We start from the raw sequence: 16,019 nt of genomic DNA, 5'->3' as shown, positions 1-16,019 counted from the left end.
GTCAATTACAGACCTTCCATTAAGAAAATTAATGTTTTTTTCATGTTTGCACCTATGTGGACTGCAATAAACACACAAATCAACCATTTTGAATAGACACCAGATCTTAAATTATGGAGCAATTTAGATTGATTTAACCAGCAGATGAGGTTGTTTAGAAACAAAGAGAAAGAAGAAAGATTTTTAAAACTCATTATCATTTAATCAATGACTAAATATTTTTCCACTGTGGTGATAAAGCTTTCATTTTTAGGATCAGAACTTAGTTGAGAAATTTGTTTATCATCTGTTTTTTTGAAGGATTCAGACACCCTAATTCCTACAACCTCCTTTGCGGATATCAAAAAAGCTCTCCTTTCAACATGTCGATTCCTTATTTAACAATTTCTCTTGTTTCGTAATTTATTGGAAGCATGATGTTTTCATTTGTCAAATCACTTTCTGTGGGAGTCCAGGTTTCTGGTTTTCCTGTCTGGATTACCTTCCCTTTCACTTCCCAAATTCCTTATCATTAAATTCAGATCCCACCAAGGACTCAAAGCCTCCACTGACCTTGTATATATCCTGAATTTGGCGCTTCCCTTACCTTGTTTGTCTCACTGCTGTGCCGTGCTGGAACAGCTTTTCAGGTTTCCATACAGGCTGCCTCCCTGCAGTCTAGGATTGCCCCCACTGCTTGGCCACTGGGGAGTGTCAGTTTTATGCACTTCTATTTGTACCACCTGATGCTTCCAATGGTGATACTGATTGGATCACACGAGGTCAGCATGATTCATGAGCAGCCAATCATGCTTTCCTTTTAGAAAATTTCAAATTGGGATTCAGAGCAGCTGGTGCTTCTCCCTGGCCCCTTGAAAAATAAATGGAATAATCAGAGATTGTCTATTTACATCAGTGAAAGCAGGGGGGATCCCATCTGGAGAGAGAGAGAGAAGACTGAAGCAACACCACAGTGAGAAGGCAGAGATGGAGGCAGAACAGCTTCTACAGAATCTGATGGTTTTCAGTTGTTGATTGCATGTCCTTATGAGATCAAGCTTGTGTTCTTTGGGTTCCATGAAAATCTCTGATATTCTGAATATAAACCCCCTTGTGTTGCTTTGGCTGGTTTGAAAGTTCTACTTACAAACTAGAAAGAACTGCAGATAAGATTATATGCTTCTTCTTCTTTTTTAAAGAGAGAGAGAGAGAAAGAGAGAGATTTTCAATATTTAATTTTTTAGTTCTTGGCAGACACAACATCTTTACTATTTTTATTTTTATGTGGTGCTGAGGATCGAACCCAGCACCCTGCGCATGCCAGGTGAGCATGCTACTGCTTGAGCCACATCCCCAGCCCCAAGATTATATGCTTCTTATCTCCATGCTGCCTGTATATTTTAGGATTTAAATGAATAATTGTGGAAACAAAGGTCAGGAAGGACTATTTTATGTCTCTTCCCAATGAGCGCTGGGAGTCCCAATCATTATTTAACTGTAATCATTCAAGTTCATTTAAAAATATATATATTTTAAGCTTAAGAAAAAAAAAATCTAGGGTTCCATTTTTTGGAGAGTATCCAACCTAATGAGAATGATTTAAATTTGAATTTCATGGTTCTGGGAATCCCTGGCTTGGTGACTTTGGACAAAAAGGCACTTGTTTTAAGCCTGTATTTTTTCATATTTCAAATGGCAACCATAGTGGTGTCACAAACTATGTCAGGATTAACTAGGAAATTGTGCTTACAGTGCCTAGTATATAGTTCACATGTGCATCAATTAGAACCGAAAGTTGAAGGTGAGGGGAAATTTTAATACTAGTCTTAGTAAAGAACTGCTCTTATGCATGCAAATGGAAGGGCCAGAATTATGATAGCCTTTGGATGGGTATTATGCAACCATGTGGCTCCTCCACCCTGCCTTTGACAGTGGCATCTTCCTCCTCAGCTTTGTCCTTGTCTTCCTGGGTCTGGACTGTTTCTACTTGGCAGGAACAATTCTAGTGATCGTGTTGTTAATGCACACTATGCTTTAGCTTACTGTGTGAGTGCAGAGTGCACCGCTTGGAATAGCCCTCCCTGGAAACTCCTTGGTCCTGACTGGATTCCTTATCATTCCAGGCCAGTAGGCAGAAGAATGGGATGAGATTCATTTGTTGAATTATCAGCACCTATTTCTGGAGGAGGAATGATGAGAGGGGTATGTGTCCTAAGGAATGTAGGGATTTTTTTCCTAGAAGTAAGGACAATGCATTGGGGCAAAAGCCTCCTACAGTCTAATAAATGCAAGAAGTATACATTTCTTTTATCTTAGAAAGGGTTACTCAAAAATCCCCTACAAAATGGAATTCATTATTTTCCCCCAAACATTATTATGTATAGGCTACTACAATTGTTGCATAAACTTTCATTGCTCTGAGTCTCAATGTGATTTTTAGAAATGGAACCTGAGAAATATTTTATTCTTAATTCAATTTTGATTGAAATACATTGTTCTTCCCCTTTTATTTGCTTTTTTTCCCCATTTCTTTTATGAGGCTCCACTGTTCAGTGTGTGCTAAAGAAATGAGGTTTTGACAATGTTTTAATTCAGAAAAAGAACTCTGAATGTTATTGTCCTGTAACTGGATATCTTCAGTTCCTGTTAGATAGCTGCTCAATTATTCCTTTAAGAGCTTTGTATTCTCAGCACTCTTCTTTACTGTTACCACATCTTTCTGTGCTTTCTAGAGATGACCTTCCGGACACAGTCGAAGCCTTTAATTATGGTAGACTCAGCAGTCACAGCTGGGAGCTATTAATTAAGCCACATTTTTTTTTTTGGCTTAACAGTATACTAAACTGTTAAAAACAATCTTATTTGTACTATTCTAATAACAACAAATTATTATGCTATTATTGTTTCTAATTATTCCAATAAGCATAAATAAACTAATTTCCTTATTGACCCTTTTCTTTTTCCTCATTTTATATTTCACATTATTATTTTAGCTAATTTCTACTTCAACTTTCAAAAATTGCCATCTGCAGAAATACAACATTTTACATGTACTTTACATCATGCCTGGTGTATATACTCACAAACACACACATACATAAAACAGATTTCATGGAACAATCTTCAGGCTGTGCAATGTACTTTGATGTTATTATTCTGTTCTATCCCCTTCCATTCCACTTTATTACATAAATTGCTCTTTTACAATCCTGTAATTTGATCCTATGATCCACTGATGTGTCTCAACAATACAATTTGAAAATTATTACTAAGGCCATCCTGTCTCACTAGTGATCATAAAACCCTAAGGTTTTATGATTGTGTTCAAGAATGTTCTCTTCTTAAGGCCCAAATGGCAAATATTTCTGCTTCCATCTTAAAAGGAACTATACAAAATAAAATAATTATTAAATATTTCCCTTAATAACTTCACAGTGGAGAGCCCACTGGAGCACATCAAGTGAGTATAAATGCCAATTAATGAGAATCAGTCTGTTTACTTACTACACAAGTTTCTACCTGACGGTCTAGACACCATTATTGTTTTGGCTGTTATGAATAATTTTTTTTCCATTTGCCTCATCAGATCCATAATATGTTTATTTGATAAAACATTTAATATGATGCATCATGATTACCTCTAATACAAAAAAAAAAAAAACAATTCATAAGAGAAAATAAAATTTTAAATTTCATCCAATTTACTTTTTGTTTACTGGGATTAAACTACTCACTGCTACAATGTGTATTTTTGAGAAGTGCCTACATGTAATAATGTAAAGGTTCCTTTCGATTGTAATAGAGAAACAAAAAAATTAAAACTATTATTATAAATCAACTGATTTTTTGGGAGGGAGTGGGTACTAGGGATTCAACACAGGGGCATTTTACCACTGAGAGAAATCCCCAGCCCTTTTTATTTTTTTTATTTTGAGACAGGCTTGCTAAGTTGCTGAGGCTTGCCTCCAACTTGTGATCCTCCTACTTCACCTCCTGATTGCTGGGATTACAGGCACGTGCCACCATGCCCAGCCCAATTGATATTTTAAAGTAAAAAAAAATATAAGAATATTAGATCATAACATTAGTTTCAGTACATTTTTTTATTGCATAGTACATGATTAAAAATTTAATCAAAATATTAATGCACACTTGGCATATCAAGACCAAACAATAGGATTTTGTCAATAAATGTGCCTTTATTTGCATATTTACAGTGAACATCACCTTTCTCTCTGCCCCTCCCTCCTTTCCTCCCTACTTCCCTCTCTTTCTTTATCTCCCTGTGTTTTTGTACAAAGAGGTTGGGTAGCCTGTACTGTACCTTTTGAAAGACATATAAACCATTTTTTAAAAATTCATTTACAAAAATGATGATGGTTCTAATCCTATATAACATTCCCTATAGAATTGCCAATGCAAAATGTAGTTCAATGACACATGTACCTACCAGTTTTGGACTTTGGTGACTTTAAGCCCATAGTTGATGGGATTTTCCCCCATTCACTGTGTCTTAGTATGTTTGTGGAATGTTTTTCTCCATAAGCAGTCAACAGTTTCTAATGTTGGTACTTCATTTTCAGCAATGATTGCCCATTTCCCTCAGGTGCCCAGCAGGGGACCCCAGATAACTTCTGTTAATGCTGCAAAGAATACTGCATCTTAAGTTAGTTCAAAACCTGCTCCCCAAATTTAGTGTAAGTCTATTTAGCTATTTCTTTTGTGATTTTTAACAGCCAATCATTTTATTTTAGTTATATTTAAGATCATGGGAATTATTAGAAAATATACAAATGGATTAAATAAATTGATCTTAAATAATATACTTATCTAAAGTTTTAAACTTAAGATTATTTCTGTTTTGTCTAAGATAATTAAAAAGTAACAAAATGATTAAAATTTCTGTCCATGTTCTTGTGATTGGGTGTTACTATTCAAGAGTTTGAGTATCAAAAGTTGGACTACACTTTAAAATATTGTTTACTTTTTAGTGAAGAAGCACTGTGGATTAATTTACCAGTACTGCTGTAACAAAGTGTCACAGACAAAGTAACAACAGAAGTTTTAGTCCCACAATTCTGGATGTTAGAACAAGAATGAAGGTGTCAACTGAGATGAATTCTTCTGGAAGCTGCTTTCATTGCACCTCGGCAGCTATTTTCTCTCTGTTGTCTTCACATGATTCATTCTCTATGTCTGGGTCCTCATCTCTTTTTATATGGATGCTGGTCACATCAGAGAAGGACTCACCCATAAGACCTTGTTTTGTCTTAATTACCGCTTCAAAAAGGCAACACATTCTGAAGTCCTGGGAGTTAGGACTTCAACATGTGAATTTTGTGGGGACACAATCCATTCCATAATATTTTCACATCGTTAATAAGCATACATGTCATGCTTACTTAGGTAAATGACACAAATGCTGAAGGGTGAAACTGAGCCAGCACCCTACATGTCAAGATTCCAGAATAATGTTGGAATTCAGGGCCTGGCCTGGGATAGCATGTCCCTCCAGGTATCCTCTGGGACTGCGGTTTGTGCTAGTAATTGCCATCAAGCCAGTGAAGAAAGTACCTATGTTTGCATCACTTTCTAGATTAAACAGAGATGAAAAGACAATGAAACATGAGCAAAAGAAGTCGCATCAGCCATAAGTCACATTCTTTCCAATTGGTAGTAAAGAGGACTACACTTTGTCCTTGATTGACTGTCATGTTTTGTTTTCATGTTAAATCATATTTACAAAGTTTCTACACAAAATCATTTAGTAAATAATTCACATAAAAATCAAGAGATTTTCAATTTGTCTAAGTAGTCTTTTCCTTTGGTAAGTGGAAAAATCCAGAAGGGTTTTGTATTTGGGGACAATAGGCTAAATCAATGCAGAAGAATTTAAAACTGCTAATTGAAGCATTAAGTGTCTGTCAGTGTTCTGGTGATTTGGGGCTGAAATCCGCTCTCTTCTTTATTTTCCTTTGTCAGCGGTGTTCACCATGGTAACTTCAATAAAAGTCCCCTCATGACTGTTTTTCTTCTAAAGTGCCAAGCACCTTTTTAAAGTAGGCTGACAACCTGGTAGGAGTGGGTGTTTGGAAAATAAATGACAAATATTCTGCTTTCTTCATGATTGGTGTGGGTGGCAGCGGGTGAGGAAATTATTGAGAAGATAAGAGTAAAGAAAACATTTTATATTGTTTGGGGATAAAAATTAATTTGTTTTTTTGAGGTTAAAAAATGAATTCAAATATTCTATTTCTGATCTTAAAACAGGAACGATATTTGTCAATAGAAATTCACGAACGAATATGGAGTATGGAGAGATCTTGCCGAAACTTAATTCAGTAAATTCTGCTTGGGGCCAGATTCAACTTTCTTGGGGTCACATGGGAAAATTTTATTAAAGTGGAACTTTGCACACACCATCAAATTCCCCTGCTTCCCTCTAATTCTTCCTCCTAATGTGGAAGTGGCTGGAGCCCAGGGTTCTTAGTCACATATTAGCATCAACTAGGGGATCATTAGAAAATGCCAGTGTCATGGCCCTATCCATAAATTATGATTTATTGGTCTGGGTTGACACTCAGATATAAAGAGGTTTTATTTTGTTTTTTAAGCCCTAAGTCACATGTAATATCTAGCCAGAATTGAGAATGATATTCATTGATAGCAGCGGTTGCTTCAAATTCTACCATCTGTCATTTGTCTACAAATTGACTTCAGTGGGCTGGGAATACCCATAAAATATCTTTGCTTTCATAATTATTTATTTTTCTGTACAGGACTCAAGAAAGATAAGCATTAGCTTTTAATTTAAGGAATTTAGCATTGTTATTCTTCTTTATCCCACTGAATACCCACAATAAGCCCTACAGTTAATGTCAGTGTTTACTGTAGAAGCAATGGTTTTACTTCTAAAACATTGGTTTTCACTTTATTGCTTAAAGGTTGATTAAAAGGCTAACTTGATCAAATAGAATATATTTTTTATGTGTGTAGAAATGGCGAAGATAGAACTAACAGTTTCACTCTCGAGTGACTATAAAACTGTTGACAGGTAGATAATTTTTCATGTTAGTATTTTAGATTTTTATTCTTGACAGCACTTTAGAATTGTCTGGGAAAGTCTCTAAAAGTCCTCATATCCAGGGTGTGTGCTAAACCAAATCAGAATTGCTGCACCAGGCACCAGTTGTATTGTTTTGTTTTTAATTCCAAGGCAATATTCTGAAAATCTGAGCCAAGGTTGAGAATTTCTTGTTCTAGAATGAAATCCTGTAGACAAACTGTATTGAGCCAATGGCAAAAAGCTAAGAGCATGTTCACCATCACCTTGATTACAAAACAGCACCTTTCATGTCCCTGTGGATAACATCATATAACACCGTGGGAGTACATATTCTCCTTTAGCTAAAATTTCCATAGTAAGGGAAGTCTTCTGTTCATTTAAGTGTTCTGAATTACTAGTCTACAACCATTGTTTTTCTGAATACAGCAAATGAAATGTTTCCTTCTTCAGCTGATGAATAAAATCTAGGCTAGTCTTTTCACAGGCCCCTTTCAAGATGATTGAAACAGTAAGTAAAAGGAGAATATACAGAATTTTTTTTTTAGGATATAAATTTGTTTGGTCAAATGACAAATCAAAAAGCCTCAGTGAATTATGCCTTTCCGGTTGATTGCTTGCTGATAAGTGAAGATGCATCTCTGCATGGGTCCCGTCCACTGCAGTGTAGATTGCAACATTCACTGTAAGGTAAAGAGCCCAAAGCCTCAATACTGTGGCATGAAATGTATGCTTAATTGTCATTCTGCAGCTTGGTTCTGGTATGTCCCCAAAGCCTATAAATCATTATCAAACAAGAAAATCAAGTAAACAAGCTCTCTGGCCTGAATCTGATCTATACTATCATCCTCCAGCATAAAAAGGTATTCACTCAGATGGCTAGTTAAATGCTCTAATAATGAACTTGGATCAGAGAAATGATTTGCTAATGCTTTTACAAACACAGGGAGTAGGAGAGCTGATTTCCTTCTAATCACACATGCCAAATCCACTTGTTTTCAATGGCTTGGACAGAAAGCCAAAGCTTGGAAATTGATGATAAAAATATTAATAGAAGTATTTTTTTTTAAGTTTCCTTCACAAATTACATCTGAGTTCTTTTTCCTGAAATGACCGACATGCTGCAAATATAATAAATTATGGTCAGTTGCCTTTTATTTTTAAAAATCACACAAAGCAAGCAGTTATTTAGAATGAAATAGTAGGTTTAATATTCATAAACTTGAGAAAGAACTTGAATTGAAATTCAATCTGGGGTCTGAATTAGCACCATCTGTATATAGAAAGAATTCGATATATGGGCACAAATTAGTTGCATTAATATATGTAGGTAAAACAGAGTTGTTTGAGTCGATATACTTATTTTAATGGATGCTTCTGGGATTTGAGCTTATTTTTATTAGTCAGCTGGGCATGATACAGGTTGCACACCCCTTAGTTCTAGGGCCTTGGCAAAATTAACCTCCAATGGCTTCCCGGTGCCTTTGGTGAGCCTCAGGGATCGAATGCAACCTCGGAATCTAATGTTGGTTGTCAGGCCAAACTGGTTGAGGCCAGCTGAAAAGACAAAAAAGAGAGTTTAGGATTTTTATTTTGTTTTTGGCTTTTCTGGATGAAACCTAGAGCTTCCCACATGCTGACAAGCTCTTCCACTAAGCTACATCTCCAGCCCTGAGGGTTCAGTTTTGAAATGTTGCTGCATTAAATACTAAGAACTTCTTTAAAAGTCAATAGTTAGTTTAAGAATAAATTGGAACACTGTCTTGTATAAAGTTAGGCATTTTTTTTTTTTTTTGGTTTACTGGATTTATAGAGAAATACCAACTTTTGAAATATGGAAACATCTGGAATTATGCATTTGAAGACATCAAACAAATAATGTGGATTGGAATGAAAAAATTACAGTGGTGACTTAAAACTATAAAGTTTTACTTAATGAAACAAAGTAACATCAAATATTTTAAATATTGAATCAGGATATAGATTGGTTTTAAAAGGTGACTTTATCACTTCTTATATTGGAAAAATAAATCTCAAAATGTTCAGTAAGTTGCAAGCACACATAAAATTTTCTTCTCTTTATTAAGGAGGGCCATCTGTCAGCAGGCTGACTTGGTGCTAACTGGGACCTCATTTCATGACTGTGAATGGAAAAGAGGGTTTATCTTGGTTGAAGAAGTAGGTCTTTTTTAAAATCCAGAATCAAGTAGGAAAGGGGAGCTCTCAACTATTCCTTGTTTACTTTTATATCTTTTGCTTTGTCGACTACTACTGAAAACTATAAATTGTGTATGTTGTGCAAAGGAGATTTATATAAATGAGGACAAAAGTTCCTCTTGCCAAAATGATGAAAGACCATTCTAGGGGTCTGGGTTATTATAGTACTTATTAAGGGGAACTGGGCTTATTTCTCATGAAGTGGACGGCTCTTGCTTATGGGCACTTTAGGCAACTCTCTGTGGTTCACAGGTTATATTTAATGTTCTGGAGAAAGATTTTGAATACAGATTTATTGCTTGGGTTTCTCTATAAGATAAATATAAACTCTATAATAACCTAAGGGGGAAATTAGCTATATTTAACCCAATGATTTCCAGAACTTGAGGAAATAAGTTCCACAACATTTTATGATCCCTCTGGTATATTAATTTTAAAAAAATTCAGAAAGAACACCAACTCTGGCCTCAATTGCTATTAAATGCTTCATATCTTTTATAAGTCAAACTCATTTCCTCTAGGTTTCACTTCTTCTTGGATGAAACTTTGGGGACCATCATGAAAAGTTCAGTCCCATGTGTTCTATATAAGTAATATGCTCATTTTATAGACTGGAAATTTGAGGTAAAGTGTTATATTTGTGAGGGGATTCTTAAAGTTAAGAAGCAAGTGTACTTAGGCACACATTTTTTGACATGCTCATACAAATATAAATGTTTCAAAACCACAAACATAATAGTGCAAAGAAATTCTGACTGGAGTAGCCAATCATTACCTGGGAAACCTCCAACAAACACAGGGTCATTTGTATCAGCTGATGTAGATGCTGGGTTTGGGCTTTGGGCTTCCACCTGGTTCCCATCTACTGTGAGCTCAATGCGGTGTTTGATCTTGTTGGCTGTGACTCTGTGCCATCGTCCATCACACAAATATCCTGGAATCCCAGCATCGTAGACAGCAGTGAATCGGCCAGCACCATTGTCCACATGAAACATAAGCTAGAAAGTAGGAAAGTGAACAGTCCCAGATGGTTTCATTAGAGGGGAGTCATGATGGTTCACAGAGCAAAAATGATCAGGTCTCTAGGAAAGATGTCACCTGGAAGCATTTGAAGTGAACACAACTGGGACATATTAAACATTTAAAAACTTGACAGAAATTAAAATATGAATCTGATCACCTAGAGTCACAAATTATGTTCTTTGCTTTTGGGCATCGTTGGTATTAATAGACAAGGTACATGAAGCTGGCTCTGTTTTCAGAAAAGTCTGAAATCAGGCATTTAAAAAAAATAAAAGGATATAGTATACACAGAAAAATAACCACACATTTTTTTAGAGTGTGAGAGTTCTCAGTGAACCTTATAAAACTTTCTTAAAAGATGTTGTTTAAAAAGTGATCTATTAATTGGTTTACAAATTCACTTTAAAGGATTTTAAAAAAAATTTAAACACTTGATGTTTTAATTGTATTTGTTTTCCTTCATGGATTCTGTTTTACATACAGGAATGAGTTACATAAATTACTTTTGGAGGCACGTTTCATGTCACAGGTGCCAAAGACCTGAGCCAGAGGCCAGTTAAATTCCTAACAATGAAGAACTTAGATTAGAAGTTCTTGTTTAAATGAGAAAAATCTGTTTTTAGTAATGCGGCTAGGACCCTGAAATTTGAGAAGTCAGAATTCTTTTGAAGCTGATGAAGAAAAGAAACACATTGGAATATTAAAAACAGTCAATTTGGCAATGCATTTGACAAGGTGAACAAAGAGAAATACAGTTTTGTAAAAAGATTAAAAGTGCAAGTAAATAGTAGGAAAGTTTATAAAATGTTCAATGATGTAAATGTTGGCAAGGAGTTTAGTATACTGAGTGGAGTTTGTAATCACAGGATTGTGCATGTTGAAGGAACCTGATGAGAAACCACATGATACATGGACACATCAATACTACCAAGGTTATGAGCAAGTGGTAAAGCTTAAAAAGGTGTAGAAAAAGTATGTTTACAAATTTGACAAAACTACTAAGTGTGGCTTATTTATTCATCCTTTTTTTACCTATAAACTTCTAGATCTTTTTTTTTTTTTTTTGGTGGTTGTTGTTATATTGCCTTTGTGGGTGGTTTGAAGACTGTGGACAAGGAGAGAGGAGGCAAAGGAATATGTATTTTAAGTCACTATGTAATTTTTCTTCTTTGGAGGCAATAGCATTTTAAGTGGGGGGCCATGGGGGTGTGCAGTATATGTGCAGAATTGAAGCTAATATCCAAATAGAAAACTTGTGAGACGTCTTTCTTTGCCTCCTCTTTTTGCTAGATCCCTATAGTACAAAGTCATAGTAAACAGGTCATCTCACTGCAGGTTGTTGGTCATAGGCATGCAGGGACTAAAGGGGTGTTGAGAACTAGATTATCCACTGTCAGCAAACTGACAAAACACTTTTATAAGTTTGTTCTTTTTTTTTTTTAAATAGTATCTGGACGCTTTTAAATAAAAATTGAGAAACTGAAATGTTGCCCATCCTGTCTTCTAAGAGACGCCTACCCTTTAATAGGAGGTAGACTGATTATAGATGATCCAAACCTCTTCCTTTTGTTCCACTGGAATCAACAGTTCCATAGACCATGTTCATGGAGAGGAGAATAACAGAATACTTAGGACAACATAGTAAGAGCTTGAGTTAAAAAATGATTTGGTCCATAATTGGTCAATCCAGTTGCCTTGCTGTAGGCTTAACACATTTAAAGTTTATACTGGCCTACAGAATATATATGCTGAAAACACACAAATTGAGATAATCCAGAAGAATAGAAAAAGGCAATCAAGCTTTCTGACAATAAAGAAAATGTCAAGATTTCAAAATGGAGTTCACGACACATGAACAATGATGTCATAAACAAAACAGTGTTTGGGTTGCTGTCACTCACCTTTTCATCAATCATTTCAATTCCCATCCCATCCATTTTTTGACTGCTGATTCCCAAAAGAACCCCAGTTGTTCTGGTTGTGCGGAACTCAAATTCTACAAGAAGGTCCAATCCCACTTTGAATCCACCAACTGTAAAATAAAGTTTTTTTTTTTTAATGTGCATTAGAGTGTAGGCATTACTAATTTAAATTTGTATAGTATATTGGTTTTACTAGATTTCAATTCATGCTACCTAACTGAGGCTGAAGTTCCAGACCTATCCCTCCACCACTGTGTTAGTATTATATTGTATAGTTTTAGCTTATTTTCTTGGCTGCCTTTCCTTCCAGAATGAGAGTATAGATTGTCTATATTGCTCAACATTTTATTCCTGGGCATATCAAAGTACCTAGCATATATTGGAAGTTTAATAGATATTTTTTTAATTAATGAATGAATGAACACACACTGAGACTGAATCAAAGAACCTTAAAGCTAGGTAGGATTATTGTGTAGACGTCTGTTGGACTAAGCATTTCAAAGACTAATGAGTAAAATTTTATTGAGGCATTCTAAATGATACCACATGATCTGAAAGACTATACAAGTTACTAAATATTTTATTAATAAAGATAGAAACTGCAAATACAATTTTTGATGAGAAGATTCTGGATTATAAATGACTTTTCTAGTTCACTAATTAATTCTTTTCTCTATAATTTTATGTATTTGATCGATTGATTTATTTAGTCTTTTAACATGTATTTAAGGTAGTTCTCGTATAAACAAAGTGATTATTCTAGGCTAAATGAACTGCATGACATATTAGGAAAGGACTCATGGAAAATTTCTGTATGTCTTCTATTTATTTAGACAAGAAATAAATTCAGCGTATAACCACAACCATTGATAGTGAAGGGTGAAACCTATTATGTGAAAGACTGTTCTGATAACCTGGATGGTTCTGGATGGGCAAAGGTGGATTTACAGCAGTTTTAAAAAGTCAAGGGTAGAAGAAGCTGAGTTATTTTGCAAAGTAAAACAGAAAGGGAAAAGTAAAAAGAGAAGGATGACATGGAACAGTTCAGCTAAGGACAGAGGGCGTGTAGAGGCCAATAAAAACTCTCCAGTGATTGGATGGCTGGCAAGCTTTAAAGAACAAAGAAGTCAAAGGTTAAATTGAAGTTGTGTTTTCCAGTGAAGCAATCTCCTTGGACCACCAGGTCTTATGTAAATTATACTGTGCTGTGTGGAGAAGACGAGAAATTGTTGAAAATTAGGGAAGTGATTAATTTTCTGGTCCAGTTTGAACCAGAACCAAAGGAGCTCTGCTGGATGGTAAATCATTCCATTAGCTACAGAGGCTGCAATTGAAGCTTGCCGTCACATCTGAAGGAGAGAATGCTAGCCATCTGAATTTGCAGAAGTCTTGGGAAAGCATTTGGATTTCCACAGCACATGAAATTTAGGGTTTAACACAACCAATGTTTCAGTGTTTAACATGTGTTTTTCTGATTTCTGTTTCTGCATAGGTGATGTTTCCCACTTAAGCTTTGTGACAGGGTCCTAATCTTCCACCTCTCACAACTTTAGTATGGGAATGTCCCACCTGTCTTCTAAATCTTTACTTAGATGTGAATTCTTCCTTAAAACTTTTCTGATTTTTCAACACAAATTAATCTTTCTTCTTATTATCTGTAGAAATTTGCTTTTATAGTTTTGAATCATTTTTACTTGTCTGCTTGTGATTTTTGAGCAAATTATATCTTACGTATTGACAATATATTATTAAAGGAAGGAACTACATCTTAATTTCTGTTTCCCATAAAATTTTTCACGTATTAGGTATTTATAATTTTTTAATGAACAAATACATGTGTCTATGAAAACCATAGTATTGCACATTCTATCTTAATGTATGTTAATATCAGAGTTTTTTTTGGTTGTTGTTGTTATTATTAAAGAGAAGTTAGTCTTAAGTTTTTTCCCACTGTCAGTAAGAAATAAGTATAGGTATCTGTGCAGTGTGAATGTGTGTGTATATATCAAAAAATGGAGCCTGGCAAAGAATTGAAGAAGAAGAAAGAAAAATAGTGTCATATATCTAGAAAGGCAGACAGGGAAAACTGGAAGATAGAGAAATAACATAGTGTAAACTTACGGAGCTTTTCTTCAGAATTATATTTATTTTACTGTTATTGGTCTTTAATGAGGGACATAAAATAAACTCTCCAACTAAATTTTTATTGTATTTTTTCTATTAGTCCTTATCATAATCAGATATGTGAATTTTTAAAAAATATTTTTAGTAGATATGTGAATTTTTAAGAGGATGTGAATTTTTAAGGGGCATTTTTTGTTCTAGAAATTCATGTCAAGTTTCAACAAAGAGGATTAGTTTGGGATTCTGGGACTTTTACTTCTTGGTACAGGTAAGAAGTTAGTATTTATACATAGTGAATATTCAATAGGAAGGAAAAGGAAGAGCCTCACCTGCTTTGGCAAAACCTGTCCCATCAAAATAGGTTCCCTTCTGAGCATTCGCAAAGCAGGTCCCAACATGGAAGCTAGAGGTCGGTTGTTCAAGATCAACAGGGCCTTCTTCCATGTGAAGATTTCTAATGCAGCCATCAATGCTGTAGGTCACCTAAACGGGCAGAAGAAACAAATGCCAAGTTTTAGCAGAATTTTGTCTTTATGTGTAATACAATCATTTCTGGGATCCTTGGTGCATGGAGACCTGGGTCTGTTGTCTTAGAGCATCTGTCAGAGATGCCTGGGTCTGTATCACCCCAGGACTGCGTGGCTTCTGAGAATCTTGTGTTGTGCTTCTCCACTAGGTTATATCCAACAGGACTGTCTGATTTTCTAAAGACTGCATACTATGTTGTATTATGTGACCATTGCTTTGAAAGAACTATGGGCTCTGCACAGGTATTGTAGCTTTTGATGTATATCTTATGTTGCTGATTTGATGTTCCTAATAATAATTTATTAATCTCACTATATATACATTTTGTTGTGATCTATATAAAATTCTGTCTGAAAAAGCAATTAGGTTTGGTTTAGTGCTTGTTCCTTTTGAAAATAATGAACTCAATGGGCCATCCCCTAAGAAAATACATACACTCATAAAACTCAGGAGTTTGCATGAAACATTTGTGCTTTAAGGAATTTGGAAATAACTCAATCATACTCTGCACATCTATCTATCTATCTATCTATTTATCTATCTTGTACTGGGCATTAAACTCAGAGGCACTCAACCATTGAGCCACATCCCCCACCCTTTTTGTATTTTATTTAGAGACAGGGTCTCACTGAGTTGCTGCTTAGTGTCTTACTATTGTAGAGGCTGGCTTTGAACTTGTGATCCTCCTGTCTCAGCCTCCTGAGCCGCTGGGATTACAGGAGTGTGCCACTACACCCAGCTGCACTATTATATTTAATCTGGTTTTAGGAATTCAAATTAGTCACTTTTTGCTGTTATCACTTCAGAGACTCTTATTTTGATAGATGTAGGTAGCATATCTGACAGCTATGAAAAAAAGCAATCATTCACAAGAAAAGCCAAATGCTGAGAATTACAACTGCAAAGGGCAATTGTCTTTGACAAATAAATAAAGCTATCATGTGCTCTAATTTGACTATAGAAATATATCACACTTGTATCTAGTGCATTCTCTAAAAACAATGATGCCCTGTGCTGCTCAGAATTACATTTTTCAAAGTAAACCAGGATACAAGGTCTGAGGAAAAAATTATTTTGTGAATATTGATTCATAAAATTGTGAGGACTTTAAATTCTGAATCTGAAATTGAATAAGTAGTCTTTGAATACTATATTTCTCCATA

The 16,019-nt window shown here is 35.2% G+C and overlaps 1 protein-coding gene across 5 annotated transcripts in view; it reads right to left on the bottom strand.

The window, feature by feature from the left end:
* Positions 1 to 8,170: 8,170 nt before the first annotated feature.
* The window catches only part of Lama2 (laminin subunit alpha 2), a 564,351-nt gene continuing 556,502 nt past the window's right edge, over positions 8,171 to 16,019 (bottom strand). For all 5 annotated transcript variants that reach the window (XM_058581053.1, XM_058581067.1, XM_058581070.1 and 2 more), the window contains 4 exons: positions 14,658 to 14,811; positions 12,184 to 12,314; positions 10,035 to 10,257; positions 8,171 to 8,599 (listed from right to left, as the gene is read on the bottom strand). In XM_058581053.1, coding sequence (XP_058437036.1) covers positions 8,442 to 8,599; positions 10,035 to 10,257; positions 12,184 to 12,314; positions 14,658 to 14,811 — 666 coding nt within the window. In that variant the 3' untranslated portion in view covers positions 8,171 to 8,441. The remainder of the gene's footprint in view (positions 8,600 to 10,034; positions 10,258 to 12,183; positions 12,315 to 14,657; positions 14,812 to 16,019) is intronic.

This window comes from Marmota monax, unplaced genomic scaffold, assembly GCF_021218885.2.
Source record: "Marmota monax isolate L192 unplaced genomic scaffold, Marmota_monax_Labrador192_F-V1.1 WCK01_AAM20220418_F8-fsc00030, whole genome shotgun sequence".
In the NCBI taxonomy this organism is placed as follows: Eukaryota; Metazoa; Chordata; class Mammalia; order Rodentia; family Sciuridae; genus Marmota; species Marmota monax.
The sequence above is the reverse complement of the archived record's forward strand: the minus strand, read 5'-3'. Positions and strand labels throughout refer to the sequence as shown.